The following is a 25518-nucleotide window of genomic DNA, read 5'->3' on the forward strand; positions in this document are numbered from 1 at the left end:
CTGGATTCTGCAGCTGCCCCACAAATTAAATTTCTGCGAACTTAACTGTGAGTTTCATGCCTCGAGCCCTTTCAGTATTGGGCTTGGCTTGCTTCTGTAAGACAGGTAATGAGAATATCTTTGTGTCTTAAACTGCGTGAAAATTCATTAGGGAACTAGATCTGCTTTGTGTCTTCTTAATATATGTTCTTGACTATTATTCAAACTGTGGCACAGTGGTTTTTGTTGGGTTTTTTTATGCTTTGAGGGGTTTGGTTTTATTGTTTTTTTAAGGCTACTATTTCTAGACTTCTTCTAAATTTTTCTCTTATTTGATGCTTTTTTTTCCACTTACAATATTTTTCCAACTTGTTCTGTAAGCGAAAAATACCCAGCTGAATTTGGAATAAGAAAACACTTATAAAAGTATCTACATTTTGATTTGCGTGGTTACAGGCAGATGAGTGTAGAGTTAGAGCTGCCCTGGGGTCAAGCCCTCATGTTTAAATGCGTAAGTAGCATTGAAACACACTGTTGGGAAGTTCAACTAAATTCTGCACAGGATTTCTCATTTCTAATAGTTGTTACTTATTAGTCTTATGCCTGTGTTTTAACATAGGGAGGTATTTGTCTTTTCAAGTCACAGAAAACAAGATACTTTCCTCTTTTTGGCAGTAGTTGGTATAATTTGGTTTGAATTAAAGAATGTACCCAGATTGTGCAATATCAACACTATCTTTGTGTTACTGCTACAGCTGTCTTAAACATGAGTACAGCAATGAGCTGGGAATATGCACTGCCCTAAAGCTGCCTGTGCAGTCCTCCCTCCTGTTAATACTGTGCAACTTCAGGAGCCCTTCAGGAGCTGATGTTTTTCACATGGCCTTTCCTTGTTTAGGTTTGAGGGGGCAGGGCGGAGGGGGGGTGTTGGTTTGGGTTGGTTGGCTGGTTTGTGGTTTTTGGTTTTTTTGGTTTTGTGTATGTGGTCTTTGGCTTTTGGAATTTGCCTTCTTTTTTAATAAGCTGGGGCTACAATGACACGGCCATGTCTGTGTTTGAGAGCAAGAGAATTTCAAAACCATGATTATTTTTGTCTCCCATGTCCTGGATAACACTTTAAGAAGCTAAATGTTATTCTGTTGTGGTAAACACTGCACTAACGTGAAATAAAAATTCATCTTCGCTAGAAGATCCAGATCCAAACATCATTGTAGGGCGGAAGGCACAAAAAATGATGAGAGTATGGTTTAGTATGATTGACACAGATCTTGTCATACCAGCTGGCTAGCCATGACCTAGATTTTTGAGGCATTATGGCAAAAGCAAACAACAGCTCTAAAATGTTTTTTAAAAAGCTGTTCACAAAAAAATTCTCAAACGGATGGCTTTTGTTGGCAACTAATTTGGACTTTGAGTAATGTGTTATTAATAACAGTAATTTATGAAAGTTTCTTGAGGGCAAGAGTGAATTGAGTATTGCCTATACCTGAAGAGTGCTAAGTGATGTTCTAACATTTCTGTCAACAGCCAGTGTGTGGGTTGCAGGTGAACAGACAGCGAGTTGTAGGGAAATGTGTAAAGGAGAGTTCTGACTACTGTTGTGTAACTGCACATACAAATGATATAAAGTGGGTCTTCTCCTGACTGGGCAGTTTGACCTCTTTCTAATGAATTAGTTCTGGGTTACATGTGGTTTTGCAGCCTTTGATCCCTAGTGTGTTTCTGCTGGGAAAAAATATCTACTTAAAGTGACACTGGAAATGAGCCACTCCGAGTACTGATGGAACACAGGAATTGCTGTGCCCTGGTATCACGTTTAGCTTTATGTAAATGGTAGCACAGAATAGCTGTTTCAGTGGAAGAAGCCCATCAGTGGCAGTTAGAGAATAATCTGCCTGCCTCCAGCCCCTTACTTGCTAAAGAAACCTTTTCTCTAAATCTCGGTGGTTTGGAAGGCTTATTTTCTTCAATGTCTTCATTGATGTAGTATGCATTGTTGTACTGAATGCAAACGCTTAATTACATTGAGTGTTACTGCTGAGTCTGTAATTATTGTGGGGGTTTTTTTAAGAGGGGAGTTTTGATATTTTTCAGCCTTTTGGAACTCCGGACTTCCCTACTGTCTTTGGTAGTGAGTTCCCTGAAACAGTTACAGCTTTGGTAAGAAAGGTGCTACCTTGTATTGATTGCTTTTGAATCTGCTGTTGAATCACTTTTAATTTCTCTGTTTCTTTAGGGATGTTGGCTATGGCTGCTCATTTAGAAGCTCAGTGCCTTGCAAATGTTAACTTATCCCCCATAAACCCTTGTTTGTGATAAAGTGCTTATCTTTGGGTTGAAACAGCTGGGACCAACCTCCATTTTCAAATGTAGACTAGCTGCAGGCTTAAGTGAGCTCGAACAAGTCCTTTATGTCCACCTTTTTCGTTTGAATAAGTTTATAGCATTCAGACTTTTGGTACCTGCTTGTGAATGGCTTATCTGATACAAAGCTTAATTACTGTGCACATAAGTACAACTAACTGGCTTTGAAAGTTAGCTTAAGCCAGAGTTAATGTATTACTGCCATTTTGCTCAAACATGTAAAACTAGCTACTAGAAGCTTTAAATCTTATTTTCTGAGGGCTTTTTTAGAGAGAGAGCCTGTACCTTAATTCCTAAAACGTACGTGCTATTTTATGTACTGTGAAATAGATGTGTATAGGTTATCTTTCTAAAGAAGTGATGGGGGAAAAGAAGGTGGAGTACCTGGAGGACTGGTGCTTATTTGCTTCAATGTATCAAACTGGAATGAAAAGTGGTCTCTTTACTGCATAGAATCAGTTGTGAATGTAGTTTGCAAAACAAACTGATTTAAAAAACAATTATTAGACTAATTGGTCATTAAGTTCTGAAGCTGTATAATCAGGCTTAATGTGATGGCCTCACAACCTTAATTACTTAATAGTGTACTTAGCCTATGCTAGTAAGACCATTTAAATTACTGCTGTTGCCATAGTGAGAGGTGCCAACGATATCTGTTGAGTAACACATATTACAGCATTTCACGTAACAAAACCGTCATGTGTAAGTAATATTAATGGGAATGTTAATATTTGCCTTTCTCGGGTGTCAATAGCTCCACTTGTTGTTTAGTTTTTTTTTTCCTTCTCCCACATCTTCGTGTTTCTGGATTTTCCGTACCTCTTCTCCCATCTTCTGATGCACTAAGAAGTTTTACCTTTGCTTGATATGATCAATTTTTTTTTTTTTTTTGGCCCTTCATGTTTCTGATGGTGACTTTACCGTCTGTCATGAGTGTCTTTCAGTCCGTGCACTGACAATCATGTAATGAAGTCAGTTTCTGGTTAGTAAGAGAAAAGAACCTGACTACTGAATTAGCGCACACATGGGACACATCTGTCTTTCCGAGGGACTCCTAAGCTAAAAGGGACAAGCTCTGGTTACACTGTATTTTCACTTGTCTAGATTTTTATTTGCCTTCAAAAGAGGTAGGAAAGTTGCAGGGATGGATGAAACAGGAAATGAGGGAAATTGAAAAGGGAATATGGGGTGACACTAGAAGGAAAAAGAGAGGAAGGGAAAATTGTATGTGGGAAAGAAGGGGATAAAGTTTGAGTTGATGAACTGTAAATTTAATTTGAACTTCAATCGTGCAAATGTTGTTCACTTGGAACAAATCTAGTACAATTGCCATGCCCTTGGCACATTGGCGTATTGTTATGCTGTGCACCTTCTATTCAGGCTGAATGCAGAAATAGGGATCTATACAGTGGAGAGGCCATGCATATGTTTTCTGTGCCGTTTGTTTCTCTCTAGTACATGTGCATCGGTATTTTCATTTGCCTTTCACCGAAATATTTTTTTTTAATGAATGAAAATATAAATGCAAAGCTATGCACTTTTACTGCTTACTCACAACCTTAATAGAACAAATATTAATATTATTAATACTCGGATATTCTTAACATTCATCAAAATTGTCATTTAAAACAGCATTAACATCGCCAGTAGTTGTTCTTCGTACACACTTGTACACACAAAACCCTTACAACCACTCACAAATGTAGGGGTAATTGGCTGTTACTTGTATTCCAGAATTGTCGTTTTGTGATAGTAAAAGCTTTGCAGAATTTCTTCTAAATACCATATGCTATTTTAGAATAAGCTACTGTGAAATAAACTTAGTTATGAGCTGGCTCTGGAATAATGACTTCGTTTACAAATAACAGCTCTGGAGCTCTGCAATATCCCCTTTTCATTTCCAGTGTACAGCTGACTGTAGTGGCTCACTTCCTTATAGCTGAAGTGTAATAGAGAGTGAACTGAAGCCTTAGCAGGAATAAAACAAATTTTACACATCTATATGAGAAAGCTAAGTGCATGTGCTAGGAGTAGCTAGGTGAGTATGTGACACTTTGCTTTCAAGAGAGACTATGTGAAATTCTAGGAGCGATGTGAATGTTTCTTCATGGATTGGAAAGGAACAGCTAATGACTTCTATGATTTTGGAGTCAGTTTGGGATGTCAATTTAAATGGTGATTGGTGATCTAGCTAAAACTGAAATGTTATGGAGAACCTAATTGTGATTTTTCCAGAATGCGTAAAATAGAAACTTCTGGTCTTGATGTGAAGTAAAAGTATCCACACGGATTTTTTAATACTGTGTCCAAGTCTGCTCCTGACTGTATTGTACAGTGCAAAAAATATATCACACAGATGTATTCCCCTTTAAGAAGCCATGTATAATGATTTTAACTGATATTGCGATACTCCATTCACTGTGGTGATAACTAAACCATAGAATAGAAAATTTTAAACTGAAATGTTGGACGGTGTCATTTAATGAAGCCTGCTGGAATGTGTATTAGGAGCTACCAGCCCTCTAACCCGAAGACAAAGCTGAGGAATGGGTGAAAGGAGTTAGAAAGCACTGTATCTAGAGGAAATCTTTGGCATTGTTACTTGCATCTTTAGGAAATACAATGCAAAAGAAAACCTCTACTGTAACCCCATCAGACTGTAAGATTAGGCTCTATTCAGTGCACACTGGAACATATGCTTCAGTATTTGCAAGAATTGAGCTCTTATCTGAATTGGAAAGCTGAAGGTTCAGGTTCTTGCATAGCAGCGGTAATTCCCCAGAACAGCACAAGTGCCTTTTTGATAGTGACTGACGGTGTTGCATTACACAGCCGGTTATACGCACAGTGCTGGTTTGTTCTGTTGGTTTTAATTGACCTTACTAAAATCGCAGAGCCATGTGCTTACAAGTCAGGGAATATAAGAACTAAGGTGACTTTGCAGATCTAGTTCATTCCTGGGCATTAATTTTTCAAATCTTTAATTGCATCATCTCATGTGTCTGTGTTCCCCACAAAGCCAGAGCTTACTTAGTAGCTCAGGAAGAAGGGGGCCTGCTTTATGTGAGCAGCTTTTCAATATTGCAGGTAATGTGGCCACTGTCTTAAGTGCTGCATAATAGATGAACCCTGTTCTGAAGAAAAAGGATGTTGTGTGTTTCGTACTCATTGGTCTGTTACTGGAGTGCTTCGTAACTGTTATGAATTTGGTTTCCCAGTCAGTTTGAGGAAAGGCAGCGTTCCCATTAATTTACAAGTGGGTGGGCAAACTGCAGAGGTATCAAAGTCAAAACTCCCTGCCTATTTTGAGTGCCTTATGGCCGAAGCTTTATACATAGCTCTTGATAACAAGATACCACAGAGCTCTTGTTGGCTTTGATTGCAGTGATGGCATTTCTTCAGCAGTGAAGAGATAAGAGTTCAGACTGCAATCAGATGAGTAGTGTATGATTACTCTGTGAAGGTTCTGCCTTGAGTATTTTGTATAGTTTCACACTAGGAAAAGGAATCAATTGGGATTTTTCAGCATTTTGCTTCTTTTGCAGTAATATAACAGCAAGCAGTCGCAGTGCCTTCTCTTACCACCACTTGCTTGCTCCCATCATCAGATGGTTCTGGCCCTTGAGAGAAGTGTGTGATTGCACAGGGAAATGAATCTGAGTGCCAGTTCTTGCTGTTCAGTCATGCTGCTGTGGTGGGTCAAAAGCTGCGTCAGCCAAATCAATTCTTTGATACAGTTTGTCTGGCTGCACAAACAGTTGCATTGGCATAATGGAAGCCACAATTTTTTGGTTTGTGAGGGTGGAAACTGCCTGAAGCAAATTCAGAAACAATTTAAGATGCACTGCTGCCAAACATGCAGCCTCAGCCGATTTCTCTTCCTCACCGTCCTTCTCCCACCCCCCAAGTCATCTTCTATCTGCTGCAAGCAATGAGGCAGGAATGAGAACAAGATCCAAGTGACAGAGTGTTATGGCACAAGCCTCTTTTACCCTTGGATCATGTCCTGAGCATGTCTTGAGATAGCAGCCTTGTGAGAAAGGTGGGAATGAGTCCCTCCAAGCCCTGGCACTGGACCGTGGTTCCAGTTTCTTGTCTAACACGTTCTAGTGTCCCTTCCCTTTAGTTGCTAGGCCTGTCTCCTGTCACTCACCTCTCGGCCCTCCATCCCTTGTTGCCTCATGGTTCCTCATTCTGATGTGTTTCCCATCTGCAGTCTTTTGAAAAGAGTTCCTCTTGGGAAGGGGGCTGTGTGCAGGGTGTCTTTAGTGATGATGGCTTTTTCCATCTTAAAATGTGCTTAACAAAGAAAGATTGTTGAGTTTGTAGTTGCTGTGCTCTCTATTGGTCACTGGGCAGGTGCAAATGGAAGATGTTTTCAAGACCTTATCTCAGCCACCTTTGAGCAGCTTTTTACACAGATGGAAAAACACTTTAAGATGTAAAAGGACTCAATTTTCGGGCACATTTCAAGCCCCTCTTTCACAAGTCAAGAAGCTAGGCCTTGTCAGTTAGGAGGACCAGAATTCAATGTAGGAATAAAATTTTTAGTCGTGAAAACAGCTGATTTCATTTTGTATTTGGAAACTTTGTCAGCAACTCAATTTTTACAGAGGATTTTAGTATATTTTTCTGTAGAAAAAGTAATTTATGTCTGTGGCTGAATAAATGGACCCCATAGACCACTTGATTATTTTGTGTGGTATGAGCTGTTCTTTTCTCATTGTCCTCAGTGACACAGAGACTGCATGTAGCATGGTACTTGCTTTGTCTTTGTTTTGGTTTATTCAGGCATAAGTTATCACTTGTAACTAGCGTGCAAGAAAACGAAGTGCTGCATGCATTGGCTGTGTTAGATACAAATACAAGTTACATGCTTCTATTTAGCAGCAGGTTGTATTTTTAATGTATTCTGTTAATTCCAACTATTCCAAGGAAGATGATTCTGGTCATACTATTACGTTTTACCTGGACAATTTATATGCAACATTTTAGTAAGGCATGTGCATCCTGTCAACAGTATACACCTTATTATCTAAAGTATTACAAATCAACTTTCTGCAAATTAAGAGTAATTGATGAATATTCATTATGTGCTTTTGACAGATAATCAGTTCTCTAATAATAGCTACAGATATCAGCAAATTCTGAAAGGATAGACGTACTTAGTAAGGTCTGAAATTATATGGGGATTTTTTTCTTTGGGCATGTGATAATTACCTACTTACTAAATGAAGCTTTTCTTTAATAATTGGAATTTAATCCATGTTTTAATTTATTTTCTTTTTGTTTCTCTCATCCCCCAAATAGGTGTGCATGTTCTGTGGGGATTAGGGTTCTCTCAAACAGTGCATTGTTTTCTGAATAAAGAGCGAGTTAAGTTTTTTCTTAAATAGTCACCAACTTTGGTGGAAAACGTACCTGAAAGGTTTAACAGAAGCAACTACAAAGATGCAGGACCTTTTCCATCTGGCAAAAATATAAGTAGCCTTAAAAAGCAAAGGATGAAAAAGAGCATTGGTGGTTGTGGCTGGTTGTCCTGCTCAATGGGATCTTTCCTGAGGCTGCGCCCACGAGTGGACTTGGAAGTAGGTGATACTCGTAGGGAGTTTAGGTGGATTCGGATACTCATAGTGTTTGGTGGCCTGCTTTCTTATACCTCTTCTTGTTTTTTGACTGAGAACATGGGACCTGTCTTTTTAGTAGTTTAGCAGTACAGAGTGCAGTTGTACCTGGTTTTGCAAAAAGTGGATGCTTCCTCAAAATGAAGCTTGACATAAATGTGCTGACGTGAACACTAGAGAGCATAGCTTTTACGTACAGGACTGCAAAAAGCTTATTCTGGCAGTATGCTTGTAAATGTTTATTGTGCCTTGTTTGCTTTTATTTTGACCCTGACAGAGCCAACAGTGCGGGCAGAGCTGATGGAACAGGTGCCTCACATTGCTATGTTCTGTCAAGAAAACAGACCTTCTATCCCATATGCTTTTTCCAAATACTTACTGCCTATTGTGGTACGATACCTCGCAGACCAGAATAACCAGGTAAGTGTCTTTTACACATAGTTTATTAGGTGGTTGATTATACCTGGTGTGAAGGTTTTGAATTTAAACAATTTAGTATCATGCAAGTGTGTAATATTTCAGGATAAAGATGTTTGGAATGACACAAAATACATGGCACTGTGAACTTTTAATTAAATAAAATTTCCAACATTTTTTCATCTAATATTATCTGTTCTGATTTTGGGCCTTAGATATGGTATTGAATTCTTGTGGACAAGATCAAACAGTCACTTTGATGAGCTGACATAATTTTAAATTTGGCAAAAAGGAACAATAGTTACAAAAACCTGACTCATTGATATAATTCAGTTTTCTAACACCATTATGTACCTTCATAACTTGTATATTGGTCCAATAGTGCTTTTAGATTGGACTTGCATGGGTTTTTTTTCTCTGCATGTGTGAGGTAGTTTCTCTAAAGTGTTCTGTGGGCTTCTTCATGTCATTTCAGACTAGATTAGTCTGAAGTGATATATTATTTTAAGTATTTCAGGCGTCTGAGTTTGTCAGTGTTTTTTTCCTTGCTGTTTCCAGATTTTTCACAATAAAAAATGGGTGCCAAAGCATATTTTTGTAATAGTTGGTTTGCTAATTCATGTATAATGCGATGACTGTACTTCTGCTTGATATTCTTATACTAGAAGATGAATGAGTCTGTTTATCATTTTCAACTCTTATACTCTGTAGTTAATTAGCTGGTCTGCTCTGAAACAAAGATCTCAGAAGTGTTTTCAGAATTTCATTATTCCACTGTGTAGTCTCATATTTTGTGTAATGTTTTCTCTTATGATTAAATTATGTTTTGAGAGGCAGGGGTTAGTCACATTTGAAGTCAATTAATGGTTATCTTCTGTCCGGTATTTCTTTGTTAGGTGGGACTGAGCAAAATTGTCTCTCAGAATTTCAAATACATTCAAAATAAATGCAGTTATTCATTGTCAGCCAAGCTTGTTATCTCAGAAAAAGAGGATTCAGTTAATAAAATTCACATTCCTTAGAGCTTTGTTATTCCCAATTATTTGTACTGCTTTTCCTGTATGAGCTTTACCATGGCTTTTTGGTTTTGACATTGCTGTCCTGTGTTTCAGGAAGTACGTAGGTGGATGCTTTTATAATAGTGTTGCCTTCGTTTACAGTATGCAGGTGTTCTTGGATTCAAACGTAGTTTATTTCAAACCTGAAGTGTTTGCAAAAGTGGTTTTAGAGCACTTGTCCTCTTGCCAAGTGCAGTGGGTATAGGTGTATGGCAGTATGTAGGTACAGCTTTCAGAATACAGGACACATTTAAACGAAACTGTCTTTGAATTCCTTGGTTCGATTTTTGTCTTTTTATGATAGGTAAGAAAAACAAGCCAGGCAGCATTGTTAGTTCTGTTGGAGCAAGAACTAATAGAGAGATACGATGTGGAGACCAAAGTGTGCCCTGTCCTGATAGACCTGACAGCTCCAGACAGCAATGATGATGTGAAGACAGAAGCTGTGGCTGTAAGTAGCAGTAATACCAAATCATACAGTATAAATTTTGCTGGAATGCTTGATGTTACAGTGATAGTGTGTTTCCAAGATGCACATCCATGTGGTATTAAGAGGAAAAAATAATATTGCTATTTGTAACTAATATGTAGCTTTTTCCATGCTGCGTTACACTCAAGTCAAGGTTAGATTTAAATTCATAATGCTGTGAAGAAAAACCCAGCTGGGCGAGACAGTGCAGGGGATTATTGACTCCTAAAACATCTGCTATTGTTGATGCTTTTTTTTTCCAGGTTTGATTGTTTTATGGAAGTTCAAATTGTTTGTGTACATTCTCAAGAAATTAAAAATATTTAAGCTTGCTTTCTGATGGACTTTGCTATATCTCTGTTTTCTGTATTGATTTTGTTTTATTGGAGAGAACAACAAGGATCTGAGTTGATTAACTCATGGTTGGTGGTTTTCCTTTTTGCATTAGACACAACCTTAATGGTTAAAAATTATGATGTCAAATTAAACTAGTAAGTGAATTAATAAGTTAATTTATAAAGGAGAAATAGCAGAAGCTGTATGCCTTTGTTTCGTTTGTATTTTTGCAATTTGATACTTTCTGCTGGTTGAACTTGGGTTTTTTTTTTAGTCTTTTTGCTTGAGAGAAATGTCATTTAGTGGTTTGCCTTCTTAATGTGACTGGACTCATAAACAATAAGCAGGCTGGGTACTATTCCATTTGGCACCAAATTTTTCGTACTTTCTTCAAGAAACTTACCAATACATAAGGGAATACTATTCAGAGCAAAATTGCTCTACCTGTCGTCATGATTCTGAAGATACTGAAACTTCTTGAAGGTTTGTGTAGCTCACCAACCACCTAGAAGTTATAAAAATAATAATTTCTTATAGGAAAATTACTTTAAATAGTTCTACTGATGTGATTGGGAAAGCTAAACAAAAAATTCTTCTAGATTATCTTATTTAAAAAGCAATTTAGTAAAAATCAGAATGAAAGAGTAGAGGGCAAAGCTGTCAATTTTAAGATGTCACTTTCTTTGTTATGATGTGCTTTTTCAGTAATTTTATGTTAGGGAGTTGAATATGTGTGGTATGAAGTGCCGTAATTTTTAAAGCATGTGGAAGCTGTAAAAGTTACTTCAGTATATTAGTTGTCAATTTCCTGTGAATTGTAAAATTATATGATTGTATTGGAATAGTGAAAGATTATTGTACTTGGTTTTCTTTTTAATTTTTTTTAAGCCTATTTGGTAAGATATGAGTAATTTCTGGAAGTTTGGTTGTTGCCATTAGTTTGGAATTTGATTTAGCTTGGTGAAAGACCAGTATCTTCTATAGTTGTGTTCCATCATGACAAGGGGGAGGGTACAAAGGGGAAAAAAAATACCCAACACTTTTTTGCAAAAGCGACCAAACATTTTCAATTCAAAATATGGATTCTTTTTTCAACATTTTTCACAAGTCTCAAAAAAATTATATGCATCAAAATGAAAAGTCAATGTAAGAAGTCTCTTGTCAACTGACACAGAATTGTGTTGCGCAAGTATTCCTGATTATTGTCTGTCTTGCTATTAGATAATGTGCAAAATGGCCTCCATGGTGGGAAAGGACATCACGGAAAGACTTGTTCTTCCAAGGTTTTGCGAGATGTGCTGTGACTGCAGAATGTTTCATGTTCGCAAGGTATGAATTATCAGCAACTGGTCTGGATTACCTGTGAAAGCTATGTCATGAACTTGGAACTTATATTTGTCTAAATGACTTTTTTCCTTGCTAGATGTCATGTGTGACGTGTATAAGAGAAAGCTATGGGGTTTCCTTGTAGTTTGCATTTCCACAGATTTTATATTTTACACTGCATTTTTTCTGGAGTTGCTACCTCTATTATCAGAAACAAAAAAAAAAATCTGCTTGTCCTTATGCCACAAAAATGTGAACCAGCTGTAGCTGATACATCATCAGCACCTTAGCTCAAATCTGTGTGTAGATGGAATTAAAGATGCTCCTTAAGATGAAACAAACCAGTTCTCCATCATAGTACTAAGTGCTGAGACTGTGTTCTTGTTTTACTCTACCATTGCATAGCTTATTTCCTTGATAACTGCTTGTGTTCTTTCATTTGACAGCACTTTGAACATGTTTTATCTTTTATCCTCCTTTCCTTTCATTTAAGTTCCAGGGTGGTTCTTTAATCATGAAAGAAGGCTGATTAAGCTTGAAATGAACAAAGCAATATTTATTTTTAATTTAACCATGGGAACTCATGGAGTGAAGAAGTGGCTGATACTGAGTTTGCACCTAATGTGTTTATATGGCTTTAAAATCTCTTTAAATTTTTGCTTTGTTTGCTGTATTAAAGCTATGGTCTTAGTGGTTATTTCTTGCTTTTTGTCTGCAAGGTGTGTGCAGCCAATTTTGGAGATATCTGCAGTGTAGTTGGTCAGCAAGCCACTGAAGAAATGCTGGTAAGCCATTTCTTAAAGGACTTTTCTTTTTGATATAAGTCAGTAGTGGAGTTAGACAAGGTACAGGGAGGGTCAGCTAAAATGATAGATAACTGCTACATTCCCTTAGTAAGGAAAGACTTAAAAAGCTGTGACTCTTTAATTTTGCTGATGTGAATTTGTGATAATTACAAAGTCTTGAAGAGAGTTACTATGAATACAGAACTCTTACTTGCCAAGTCACACAGTCTAGAGCTAAGGGATACTCAGTTCTAGAGCTGGGAGAAGGATTTAAACCAGACTGAAGGAAAATATCTCTGGCTGTGGAGGCAGAGACTGTTTCCAGGTTCAAAAGTACATTAGGCAAGAAGTAGGCAAGAATGTTTAACCCTGGCCAGCAACAGAGCACCATGCAGCTGCTTGCTCACTCCTCCCCAGTGGGATGCAGGAGAGAATCAGAAGACTGAAAATGAGAAAACTTATGGGTTTAAGTAAAGCAAAAGCCATGCATGCAAGCAAAGCAATCCAAGGAATTAATTCACTGCTTCCTGTTGGTGGGCAGTTGTTCAGCTGTCTCCAAGAAAGCATGGCTCTGTCATGCATAACGATTATTTGGGAAGACAAAGCAATCAATCCTAACATACCCCTTTCCTTCTCTTAGCTTTATATGCTGAACATGATATCATATAGTATGGAATATCCCCTTGGGCATTTGGGATGAGCTGTCCCAGCTGTGTTCCCACCCTACTCATTGTGCACCTCCAGCCTGCTTGCTGACCAGGTGATGTGAGAAGCAGAGAAGGCCTTAATGCTGTGTAAGCACTGCTCAGCAATAACTAAAACATCCCTGTATTATCAACACTGTTTCCAGCACAAATCCAAAACATAGCCTTGTACTAGATACTGTAGAGAAAATTCACACTGTCCCAGCCAAAACCAGCACAGAAGTCAAGGGAAGAGATAGGAGTTCAAAATGATGAAGCAGTGAACTGGATGGAGCAGTGAATAGAGGCTCATGAGCAGTGCCGTACATTCCCCTGGCAGTTCGAAGGAGCTGGTGGGTGTTGTTAGGCTTGGAAATGTGACAGGACTAGGGAGCAGAAATCAGACGACTGACAGTCACTGGGATCCTTCTCCAGACTTTCTCCTTTTGAGTATGTTAGCACTGAGGTTGTTGAGGGCCAGAGGAGGTCGATGAGTCAGTGCTACAAATTAGTGAGGGACTTGTATGGAGAGAATGTAAATGCAGGCTTGACTTCAACAAGGGTCTCTGCAGCTGTTGCAGATGAGGTATTGGAGCAGGTACACCTAGTGTGACTCTTGGGACATTTCTTGCCTTCTTACATAATTTGCTGCATTTTTCCCTCTGTATTATGTAATTCAAGCCATCTGATAATGAAGTATCATTATGCAAATTTACATCCCATGTGTTTCTTGATTGGAGATGTAAATTGATTCCTCTCACACAAATGCTCTCCTAGTGATACATGTCACAAATCTGGATTAAAAATTGGTAGAGATTACAATTAGACTAAGAAATAAAAAGGTAGTGGTATTTTATGTGAGAACTGTAACATGTGGCTCGACAACTGGGCATCCATTTCCATAACAGAAAATGCCATTTTCTGCTCTTTTTGCTTTATTAAAAAAAACCAACCAAACAAACCCAAACCTAGAAAGCTGAATGGCTTTAGATGAGACTTTATTTTGTAACAAATGTTTTTTTTTAAATCAGAAGTAAAGTCCAGAAAACTTTGCTGCATAAAGTAGGAACAGGTGAACATCAGTGTTCGAGAACAGAGTTGTAGCAACAATCATTGTATTACTTGCATCCTACCAGTCTGCCTGCTGCAAGCAAAAGCAGCCCTGTGGACCTGCTTGTCTTTACCTGCCTCAACTACACTACATCCACCATTCCATCGTTGCTGTCTCAAAAAAAACCCGAGCACCTAAGCAACTTAAAACCACTCCAGTTTTATCAGTAAACCCACTGATCTGTTCAAACTTGGTTTGTCTTGCACCAAATGCAGTGTCTCTCTCATTCCCTTATTCCTCTGTGCAGTTCAAGCTTTGTAGGGTAGATAGTGACAGATTGGTAAATCTAACAGTGAGAAGTTAAGGTGGAAAATAAAGGTTTTGTTTCTCTCTGGAGGTGTGAGTTTGGGGTTTTTTTTTGTTTTTATAAATCAGGTTAGACAACACTTTCCTGTTACTCTTCAGACAAGTGAATTTTTCTTATTTGTATCCATAAGTTATAGAGCAACTCATTAGAAGGGTGGTGCTACTGAAAGCGTAGCACGTTAAACTATTGCATCAGAGTATGAGGGCAGAGAACCAGGTGAAGGTAATGAATGTGAAAAAAGAACTTACTTTGAAACAAATACTGCCTGTTACAACTTGCAAACTTACTCACTGTGTTCCTAACAGCTGCCGAGGTTTTTCCAGCTCTGCTCTGATAATGTGTGGGGAGTTAGGAAAGCCTGCGCTGAATGCTTCATGGCAGTTTCTTGTGCAACATCACAGGAAGTCCGGAGGACAAAATTGTCAACCCTTTTTATTAATTTGATTAGTGATCCTTCGCGATGGGTAAGAGTTGCTTTTTATTTCTTGAATAGCCGTTGTACTGAAAGAATTTTATTGTGATGCTTCATAGAGAACCTCTGTTCATAGATGAGGATAACAACTTGTTTCATGCACCTGAAGCAAAATTATTCTTAGACTGCTTGTCTAATGGGTGTAAGAGTCCTGCACGTTTCCACTGTAGCATGTAAGAAAAGCTGTGACAGTGGAATAGCTTTTCTTAGCTACAGAACTGCCTGTGACTTAACATTGCTGAAAAATATTACCAAACTGGAAAATTTGATGACTTGTTTGTATTGCTTCAGGTACCCTTACCATCACCTCCTTTTGAGGGGCAGAGTGGTGCAGTGGAGTGGTATTGATATTAGTTCTGGGTTTGTTTGGGTGGGGTTTTGTGTTGGCAGGGTAGTTAGAGAGGGGAGTATGTTCTGTTTTGGTGGTTTGTGAGTGTTTTTTGGGTAGTGGTGGTGGGTTCTTTGGTGTTTTTCGTTTTTTTGGTTTGTTTTTTTGGTTTTTTTTTTGGCTGCAAGATCTACTCTTGAAACCTTGTTAAGTTTGTTATTGAGCAGAATTCTTCTGAGAGCCAGAAGTACATCTCTTGCATGGGGGCATGAGTTCTCTGATCCTGGAAAGTCATGCAAGTTGTAGCCTAGCAGAATTAATCAAATCATAAAAATGGAGGTAGATAAGGTTATTGTTGAGAAGTGGAGAATAAATAGGAGGAGGAGGAAGGAGCAAATGAACAGCATAACCAAATAGGAAAGGTAAAGAAATGCAGAGCTTGTCTTCAGTCAGACTTCTTCTAGTGAAATTTCTGTTCACCGCGCATAATATTTTCCTTTCAAATTGTTAAAATTCCCAACTGAGCTTTCATATTTACATGCTTCTGCTATCTAAATAATTGTGATTTCTTTAGTTGTGGGGATTAGGCCTGTCAGCTTGGTTAACCGTGATTTAAGTGTTTTTACCCTGTGTTTTCTAAACCTTTTTCATTTAGCGTTAGATGGATACGGCTGGCTGACTCTTCCCAGCCAAGAGCTTCTGTTGCTTTCCTCAGTCAGCTTTTAACTTTTCCAATTCCTAGTAGCTGACTTTCATATTTTATAGGATGGCAAGCTTTATAGATATTTAAGTAACTTTTTTTCATCATTAATCCTTACCACTAGGTTCGCCAAGCTGCTTTTCAGTCTCTGGGGCCTTTCATATCAACTTTTGCTAATCCATCCAGCAGTGGCCAGTACTTTAAAGAAGAAGATGGTAAAAACCCAGAAGATTCTGCACAGGAAAACAGGTAAAAAATTTGCTAAATCTACATATTATTCTTTCGCCTTGTTTTCCTTCTATATGAACTGCAATTTAAGAAAGTACTCAATTTATACAGGAAAGTTAATTTATCTTGGCAAGTGGCAAGATCTGGAACTTCTCATCTTACTTAACTCAAAATGCTGATGGTCTGTTATTAACTAAAAACATATGACTGTACAATAACTTAGCAGAGCTTAAGATGTACCTTATGTGATGAAATGGCTGACTTGATAGACAAGGGAGAGCAGTGGATGTAGTCTACATAGATGTCGGTAAGGCTTTTGACATGATCGTAGAATCATAGAATAGTTTGGGTTGAAAGGGACCTTAAAGATCACCTAGTTCCAACCCTCCTGCCATGGGCAGGGGCATCCCACTAGATCAGGTTACCCAGGGCCCCATCCAACTTGGCCTTGAACACCTCCAGGGATGTAGCATCTACAACTTACCTGGGCAGCCTGTGCCAGTGCCTCACAACTCTAATAGTGAAGAAATTCTTACGTATCTCTAGTCTGAATCTGCACCTCTTCAGTTTATACCCATTACCCCTAGTCCTAGCTTTTAGTCCTGTCACTACAGGCCTCCCATAAGGTCCTCATAGAGAAGTTGATGAAGTGTGGGCTGAATGAGCAGAAAGTGAGGTGGATTGAAAACTGGCTGAATGGTTGGATCTAGAGGGTGTTGATCAGCAATACAATTGGGAGGCCAGCAGCTTGTCATGTACCTTGGGGTCAGTACTGGGTCTAGTCCTGTTGAACATCTTCATTAATGATCTGGATGATGGGTCAGGGTGTACCCTCAGCAAGCTTGCTGGTGTGACAGAGGGTCATGCTGACATCAAGAGGGGCCTCAGTAGGCTGGAGAAATGGGCAAGCAGAAACATCCTGAAGTTCAACAGCAATAAGTGCCAAGTCCTGCACCTGTGGAGGAATAACGTGAAGCAGCTGTACAGGCTGCTGGTCTGACTGGACAGAGAGTGGCTTTGCAGGAAAGGCCCTGGCACTCTTGTTAGTCCGTGGTCCAGACTGACCATGAGTCAGCAGTGTAGCCTTGCTGTGAAGGCCAGTGGTGCTCTGGGCTGTATTAGGTAGAATTGTTGCCAGCAGGTTGAGGGAGGTGACCTTTGCCCTCTGCTCAGAACTGGTGAGGATCCAGCTGGAGCACTGGATCCAATTAGGGCTCCTCATTATTATCGTTATTATAATTTCACAATGAGTTTGGTGAGATTGACAGTAAGGGTGGTGAGGCACTGGCACAGGCTGCCCAGGGAATTTGTGGATGCCCCGTCCCTGGAGGTTGTCAAGGCCAGGTTGGATGGGGCCTTGGGCAGCCTGAGCTGGTGGGAGGTGTCCCTGCCCATGGCAGGGGGGTTGGAAATAGATCATCTTTAAGGCCCCTTCCAACGCTAACCTTTCTATGGTTGTGAGAAAGACATGGACATACTGCAGGGAGGCCAGCGCAGAGCCACTGTGATGATGAAGGAAGTGGAGCATCTCTCCTGTGAGGAGAGGCTGAGAGCTTGGACTGCTCAGCCTAGAGAAGAGAAGGCTCAGGGAGATCTTACCAGTGTGTACAAGCACCTAAAGGGAGAGTGCAAAGAGGACAGAGCCAGGCTCTTTTCTTTGGTGTCCAGTGGCAGGGCTAGAGGCAACGGGCATGACCTGAAACACAGGACGTTCCCTCTGAATGTAAGGAAACACTTAGGTTTTTCTTTTTTTTTTTTTTTTCTTTTACTGTGAGGGTGACTGAGCACTGGCACTGGCTGCACATGAAGGTTATGGAGTCTTCATCCTTGGAGATATTGAAAATCCATTTAGGCATGGTCCTGGGCAGCTGGCCTTAGGTGGCCCTGCTTGAGCAACCCCCTGATGACCGCCCAGATGACCTACAGAGGTCTCTTCCAACCTCAGCCATTCTGTAATTACTATGATTTATTTTGCTATACTGTAAGTAAATCTAGTTTGATAATTAGCAAGCTCATAGCACTTGTGTGAATTTTCAAGAGCATCTGTTTGCACTAAGATGATTTTATGTTTTAAATGTTCATTTGTTTTGCCACTCAACAGTGAACAAGTCAGGACTTCAGAAGATGTTACAACAAAGAGTGGGCACAATGGGACAGAGGATCTATCTTCACATGCTGATAATGACGATTTTGCAACAAAACTTGAAAATGCCATGGAAGATCAAAATACAGCATCAAATAACTCTCTGGGGGAGAGTGATTTCCAGACTGAGGCATCTTTCCATTGCACTTTGTCTTCAGAATCTTGTGAGGAAATGGCTGATGAGAACGAGCGAAGTTCTCGTTGCTGTACAGCAGGTCTGCGGGAGACTGGGCTGAATTCACAGGAAACCTCTCTTTCAGACCAGGAATTGTACAACTCTTTCCATTTCTGGAGGACTCCACTTCCTGAAATAGATATTGATTATGAGCTTCAGCAGACTTCTGAGCTATTACTCGATAGAGAAATTCAGGAACTCACTATGCCAGTGTCTTCAAACATTCCTATGGCAACAAGGAAAGAATTGGAAGAAATGATAGAAAATTTGGAACCTCATATAGATGATCCAGATGTTAAAGGTATAGTAAAGATACTGAAGAGTTTTTAGTGTTTGGACACCTGCACATGTTGCTTTAGCAGTTTGGTCTTTAACCTTTGCTTTGTTTTAAAAGTTGTAAGTATAGCTTTCTCCTGGTCCTCAAAGAGATTTTATCTATTTTGATTTAATTGTGAAAATTCATGGTGAACTAGAAGAGAACTTGCATTTGTGTAAAGGTGTTTAAAGGCGGTATGCTTCCTATTCTAAACTGAAAACATACTCAATTAGCAGTGTAAACTTCTGCCTGCCTGTTTTGACACTAATCAAATAGATGGTTCAATGGCACAAGCTGTTGATAAGGAAACTTAATTTGTCATCAGCATACATACAAAATAAGAAGGCAGATTAAGTTGGGGTTTTGTTTAAACACTGAAGTGTGACATGTTTTTTAAGTATTACCTATTTTCTCTTTAATTATTTTTTTCTGCATAGCCTTTTATTATTGCAGTCTCATGTTGTTGACTTAAGTTTACCAAGTTTGTTTGGTCATACTGAGAATTGATCCAAACTGCATTCTTGAAGTTAATGTACAGCTTCCATTTTAAAAACTTTTGAAGGGTGGAGAGGGTTTCATAAGTACAAGCAGCTGGTGGAGGAGCAACTTGGAGAGATACCTCCTGGGCTAAAATGACTTGGCTGTTTCACACTTTACCTACTGGAGACACGTTTCTTTTTTCATTTGTGTGCTGAATCAATTCTAAAGGCACATCAAGCTTGATAGTCGCAGCCCAAGTCCGGTGGTATCACCAAGGAAGAAGCCCTGTTATTCTGGAGCTGAAGAATTTCTAGGGGAAAGCATGCCTCTGTATCAAGAAAAAGTAGGAAGGAATAAGCAGGGCAAGTTCGGAGTGGGGAAGAAACATTTTAGAATAAACTCATACTTTCAACTTTTTTATTGCTAGAAGATTGATACGCTAATAACTTTTCTTAAATGGATTTTTGGGCTTCTTCTATTTAATCTGTTGTGAAGTCAGCAATTGAAACTTTGTTGCTTTAAGAGTGCTTTGGGCACTTTCTCTCTAAGCAAAGAGACAAAGAAAAAAAAAGAAAAAAATCAGCCTTGCTAATGATCTCAGTCTTCACATAACCCATCTCTCTGAAGCTCACTGCTAAACTTGGATTGCTGTTTAGGTTTGTTTTTATAAAACCTTGTTCTGTCCAGTTATAGAACATGTCTTAAACACTTTGAATGAAGATTTGGGTAGACATCTATTTGTACATCCAGAATTGTCCCCTGTTGGTTATGTCTGTGGTCATGTCTTTTGTCAGAGCAGGGTTGGGGTTTTTTTGTAGCTCTCTTGAGTAGGCATCAAGATGTTTTCTGTGCAGTTGTTGACTGGCACTTGCATATTTCAGTGGAAGAAAACAGTTACTAGATTGCCAACAGCATGGGTTCCCAGTACCCACAAGTTAGAAAAGGTTTGAATTAGAGTTACCAGTGCCATTTATTCTAATTGAGGTGAGGTGAGTGGCTTTCATTACTTAGTTACCTTCATAGTCTGTTCTGTACTTGTAATTTGGGTCAAGGCTATGTGGTGAAGCTGTGTGAAACACTCCTTTTTTTTTTTTTTTTTTTAAATCTTGCCTGTACTCTTGATTATTGAGTCTAAATACTTAATAAGCTGGAATTTAACAACATACCTGTTTTGATTTTCTAATGTTGCTATTTTACTTTTATATGAAGTGCATTGAGGTATAAGGAGACTGAGACTGAAACTGATAGAGTAATGTTCATTTTGCATGCTTGTCTCAAACACTAAAACACACAGAGAAGCGGTAGGCATCCAGACTAGACTCTGAATAGCTGACTTAATGTCTGTGTTTTGAGCTTGGAACTCTGTAAATGGTGACAAAAGGGAGGTAGTTTCCGTTTAGGGGTGATCCATAAGATCAGAGCCCTGTCTGCCTCTCTGTGGTGATCCCAGGAATAATGCTTCCATCTTTACCGTTTAATACTGTTGTTGTTAACCGATGGTATAAATATTTAGCCTAAGAGTTGTCTTTAATTTTTTATTTTCTTAGAACTTTTATGAAACTTCTTGATTTCACAGATGATTTTGTCTCTTATCTATGTAGCTTAGAGGTGTTTGCTAAACAGCTCTGGTCCTGGTTGGTGCTTAGGATTCTTCCCTGCCCCTCACCCCATAAGACTAACCATTATGTTTTTATGAATCTTTTACTGTGGGTGGGCTGGTTCTTTACAGCAAAGACTGAGCAAGCTAGGAATTTTTCTTTTTCTTCTTTCTCTCTCTCTTTCTTTTTAAATCCCTGTGACCTTTCTTTGCACTTACTTTCTTCATTGGTTTGCTGTCACCAAAGTCCGGGATTCCCTCTTCCATGCTGTGCCTCTGTCTTTTATTGCTGTGTTCCCAGCCAAGAGATGGGAGTAGAAGATGCCATGTTCTTTACGGTGGGTAAGCAGAGGCTTGGCTTACTGGAGGTACACATCTTCTGGTTTCTATATCAAATTGGACAAGCATCCTTGAGACATCACAAAAAGAAGTGAGGATGAGTTAGCAAAAGGCTAGTGTGTGAATGATACAGTAGTGAGTGGTTTTATGCATGTGTTAATAAGGTTAAGTTGTTCAGATGACCATAACTCTGTCTGTACCTCACCTCTCAGTGCTTGACTTCAGTGTTCTTCTTTTAACATGTGCTATCCTTTCTGGAACAGTAAGCAGGAGTTAATAATTTCCATTTTGCTAGTTGGTTTCAGACCCAGTCCCTGACAGCTGAGGTAGGTGTGGATATTTGGTACTGGAGTTGTACTGCCAAGGATTCTGTCTGAGGCATAGGAGAAGCTTTTTTCCTCTTCCTCCACCCATCCTCCCATGCTTTGTCTGTATATGCGTCCATAGCAACTACTATACTTTTGTACCCCATCCGTTATTTCTGTATGCATTTCACCTCCTATCTCTTTTTTGTTCTAATTTCTCTACCTTTCTGCATTCCTGTACTTCACATGTCTCGCCTCTTCTTTGTTGTACAGGAGGCTTCTTCCATCACCTACTTGCATCGTTATAGGGGAAGTAGCTCAGTTTTTACCTCAGCATACCAAGACAAGGGGAGGGATCAGTTGAAGAGAAAGGCATTGCCAGCTTGAGCAGCCCAGAGTACTGTATGTTCATGGCATACTCCAATCTTCCAGATTTCTTGGCTGCCAAGCACTAATGGGTTACTGTTTATGTACACAGAACAAACTGTGGTTGTATATGGGTTTTTTTTTTTGTTTGTTTGGGGGGGGGGGTGTAGGTTTGTAACTTGACTGTATTTTCTCTGTTTCCGTAGTGCACTTCTCTATCATCGCAGCATTTTCCATTTTTTTTTTTAACAGTGGCCAGCAACCATCATAGAGCATTTTTTTTTTCTGTAATCTCATTCTCAGAAGGGGGTGAACTGATGAGACTGAGCCTTACTCCTAAGAATCTTTACCTTGAGGCTTCCTTTCCAGAACTAGCTGGTTGCCGAAGTGATAAGTCTGAGTAATTGGCAGCTGAGCAGTCAGCAACCAAGATAAAGACGTCCTGTCTTCTAGACAAACTCTACTGGTTAACAGAGCTACGTAAGCTATGCAAAGTTAAGCATATACATTATGCAGTATGTAATCCTTGTTAATAGGACCTTTCTAATCCGCTCAGACTGGGAGATGGAAACCTGCATGTTCCTCTGAAGTATGCCAGATCTTTTAAAATTATCACAGGGTCTTTATTCAGGTCACTTTTTTCCAGCTCACTGATGCTTCAGAGGTTTATTTTCTTTCCCAAGATGTTTTTATTTCTATATTTTTCTTTCCAGGGATGCTTTCTTCAGCTTAATTTATCTCCTTATCTTCTGCATAGCAGGTGCTAAATCATGTGATGTCAGCTTTTCTTAATATTATTTGGGGGAAGAGAGAAAGCCTGACTTGCAGGTTGCTGGTTGTAACTGTGACTTAGGCCAGTTACAAGGTGCTTTGCCAAAAGAAGACCCACTAGGGATAATTGAGCCCAAATGTGGGATCGTTTGATCTCATTCCCTTATTAAAACTTATGTTTAGAAGTTAGGCTACTAGCACTGCCTGCAGTAAAATTCTAAAGTATATTGGTAATGGAACAGTACGTAAGGGGAGGAAGTGGAGAAGAAACTTCCTGTTTTTTAATTACTTGCATCTCTCTGCCCTTTAATACAGCTCATACCCTCATTTCTTAGTCAGAGGCAAAGGATGAGTAAGGCAGATCCTTCAAAAATAAAGAAGGAAACATGCCACTTAATAATATCAGCGTCATCTAGTGAAACATCAGGAGAAACAGAAAACAAAAATAAAACATTTTGAAAAGACAGAGGCTCCTGAGGACTAGGAAATTTAATGAGGCCAGATAAAATGTGGTTGTTAATCCTGCAAGTTGTAAACTTCCTAATTTTTATATTTTTTTATATATATATACAAAAATTATATATTATATACTATAGATATACATTGAAACTATTTTCCAATGTAATGTGTTTTATAGTGAAAGTGGTGGGTTTGGTTTTGTGTTTCTAACTTGCTGTGTTTTTTCCTCTGAAAGTGAATTACAGTTAATACAGCAAGAATATCTTTCAGTTATTCTGTCAGAGATGTGACACAGTTATAGAGCTGGCATTGCAAATTGTAAAGAACTGTCTTTACACCTGCTTACCAGACTCCACCTAGAAACCAGTAAACCTGTAGTGTCTTTTCCAGTTTTTGCTAGCTCAGGTTGTGCTGAGTTATAAATTTGCTTCTGGTAACAGAAGTATTGCATATCTTTATGTCTACAAATTACTCTTAATTTTCTGTGTTTAATTCTTGTTAATAACCCTATCAATAAAAGCTAAAGGGAGAAATTCAGATTCTGTAACTTAGTACATCAACGTGGGCTTAAAAACAAGCTCGTGGTTTGTTGTTCTATTTCATAATGAGCATTTAAGAAACCTTGAGAAAGCCAAAACCTATGAGGAACAGAGCTTCTGGATGGCTGGGTAAATTTAAGGGGGCAGGAGACTATTCCTCCTTAGGTTCTTGGAAACAAGTGGAGGAGGCAGAAGGCATCTTAGATCAGTCTGCACTGAATTCTGTGTTGCTTGCAGCTAAGATTGCCTCAGGTATCCGATATGCTTAGGTCAGGCTATATCCAGGGAACGTTGCTCAACAAAGCTTTTATTAATTAGTAGTAAGCACAGCAGTCTTGAAACTGCTTGATGTTTTTCAAGAGGGTGGATGGTAGAGTGTGAAGTGCTAATGCTTTCTTCTGATTAACAAAAGACCAGCGAACAGTGCAACCTTCATTGTTTGTTAGGAGGATGCAAGAAGTCTGAAGTATCCTGTCCAGAAAAGTATTAGTGTTGTCTAGCATCATCCTATATAGATCTTGCTTTGGATTTGCTATGAAAATGTAAGCATTTAATGACTGTGCATAGGCACAGACACAGCTTTGCAGAATCAAAATCCTTTGTGCATGAATAAACCTATTCTTAACCTTTATTTTAATTACTTTTCCCTTCTGTCTTAGTCTCACCTCCCACAACAGGCCCAGTCAGTAAGTTAGTATTCATGTGTTCTGCCCTAAAGACTATTTGCACCATTAATATGTACTGAGATTCTTAAAGAACTGAGCCTGCCATAACAGGATCTCTTACTCTTGGGTTGTTTGGTTTTATTTGCTTTAAAAGTGAATTTCACTGAGCCCTAGTATGGTTGACCACCCTGAGACAAGAGCGGAGGATTCATCTGCCTTACATTTTGCTCTAATTGTCCTCAGTCTGGGATTTACTGAGAGTCAATAATCTTAAATTTGTACCTCCCTATAATTCTTCCACCATCCTTCAGTTAATTAGTCGCTGTCTGAAAGTTGATTTGTTGACTTGTGAAAAGTTTGTTGCAGTTCGGTTTCATGCATTTCTCTCATATGCAGCACAAGTGGAGGTGTTGTCTGCTGCACTCAGAGCATCCAGTTTGGATCCTCAAGAAGAGACAGTGACCAGCATGGGCAAGGGAACAGACTCTCAGACCGAACTAACCATCAACGAGCAACAAAATTTTAAACCTATACTGGGTGATATTGTGCCTTTAATTGGTGACACTGTTGAGGTAAGAAGTGAGTTTTACACTCTTCTCTTTTGGGTTTTGGTTTTTTTTTTCCAACCATTAGTATTTCCAGGGCTCCAGTAATAGAGCTGTATTTTGTGTTCATGCAGTAATTGCAGCCAAATGCTTCCCACTTCTGCTAGTCTGGTGTTCAGTTTTGTTGGCTGGTGTTGAAGTACTAGCTATGGAAACACAAATACTTGTGCTAGATGCCTTTGCTCTTGCCATTTCTGTGCTTGTCCATGTAAGTTCTTGAAATTGTTACCATTTAAATCTCTTGTGACTGTCACATTTTAAGATATTTTAATGCTATTGCAGTTTATTACTGTGAAATTGCCTTCCTTAAAACAGTGCCCTACTCAAATAAGTGAATCTCCTTCGGTGCCATCCTCCCCTTGTGCTCCCTGCTGCCTCTGGCGGAAGAGGTACTTTATTCCCTGTGCTCCCTGTCAAAGTGGTTTCTAGTAGTTCACTGGCCTACATAAGAGGAGTTCAGGACCTGCAGTCTAGGGTGTTTTGTGGACTGCTGAAAGAGGAAGTGGATTCTAGTAATCAATAAGGCTTTGAAGTTTTTTGTGCATGTTCAGTGCCCCACCACTACCTGCTG

At 39.2% G+C, this 25518-nt stretch overlaps 1 protein-coding gene across 4 annotated transcripts in view; it reads left to right on the plus strand.

Moving 5' to 3' along the window:
* Window positions 1-25518, plus strand: part of PPP4R1 (protein phosphatase 4 regulatory subunit 1) — a 66700-nt gene that overhangs the window by 24753 nt on the left and 16429 nt on the right. For 3 of the 4 annotated variants that reach the window (XM_069853871.1, XM_069853872.1, XM_069853874.1), the window contains 8 exons: window positions 8245-8387; window positions 9747-9893; window positions 11469-11576; window positions 12293-12358; window positions 14765-14923; window positions 16084-16208; window positions 18289-18806; window positions 24739-24914. In XM_069853871.1, coding sequence (XP_069709972.1) covers window positions 8245-8387; window positions 9747-9893; window positions 11469-11576; window positions 12293-12358; window positions 14765-14923; window positions 16084-16208; window positions 18289-18806; window positions 24739-24914 — 1442 coding nt within the window. The remainder of the gene's footprint in view (window positions 1-8244; window positions 8388-9746; window positions 9894-11468; window positions 11577-12292; window positions 12359-14764; window positions 14924-16083; window positions 16209-18288; window positions 18807-24738; window positions 24915-25518) is intronic. The other variant, XM_069853873.1, reaches the window with a different exon arrangement.

Source organism: Phaenicophaeus curvirostris, chromosome 3, assembly GCF_032191515.1.
Source record: "Phaenicophaeus curvirostris isolate KB17595 chromosome 3, BPBGC_Pcur_1.0, whole genome shotgun sequence".
NCBI classification, from domain to species: domain Eukaryota; kingdom Metazoa; phylum Chordata; class Aves; order Cuculiformes; family Cuculidae; genus Phaenicophaeus; species Phaenicophaeus curvirostris.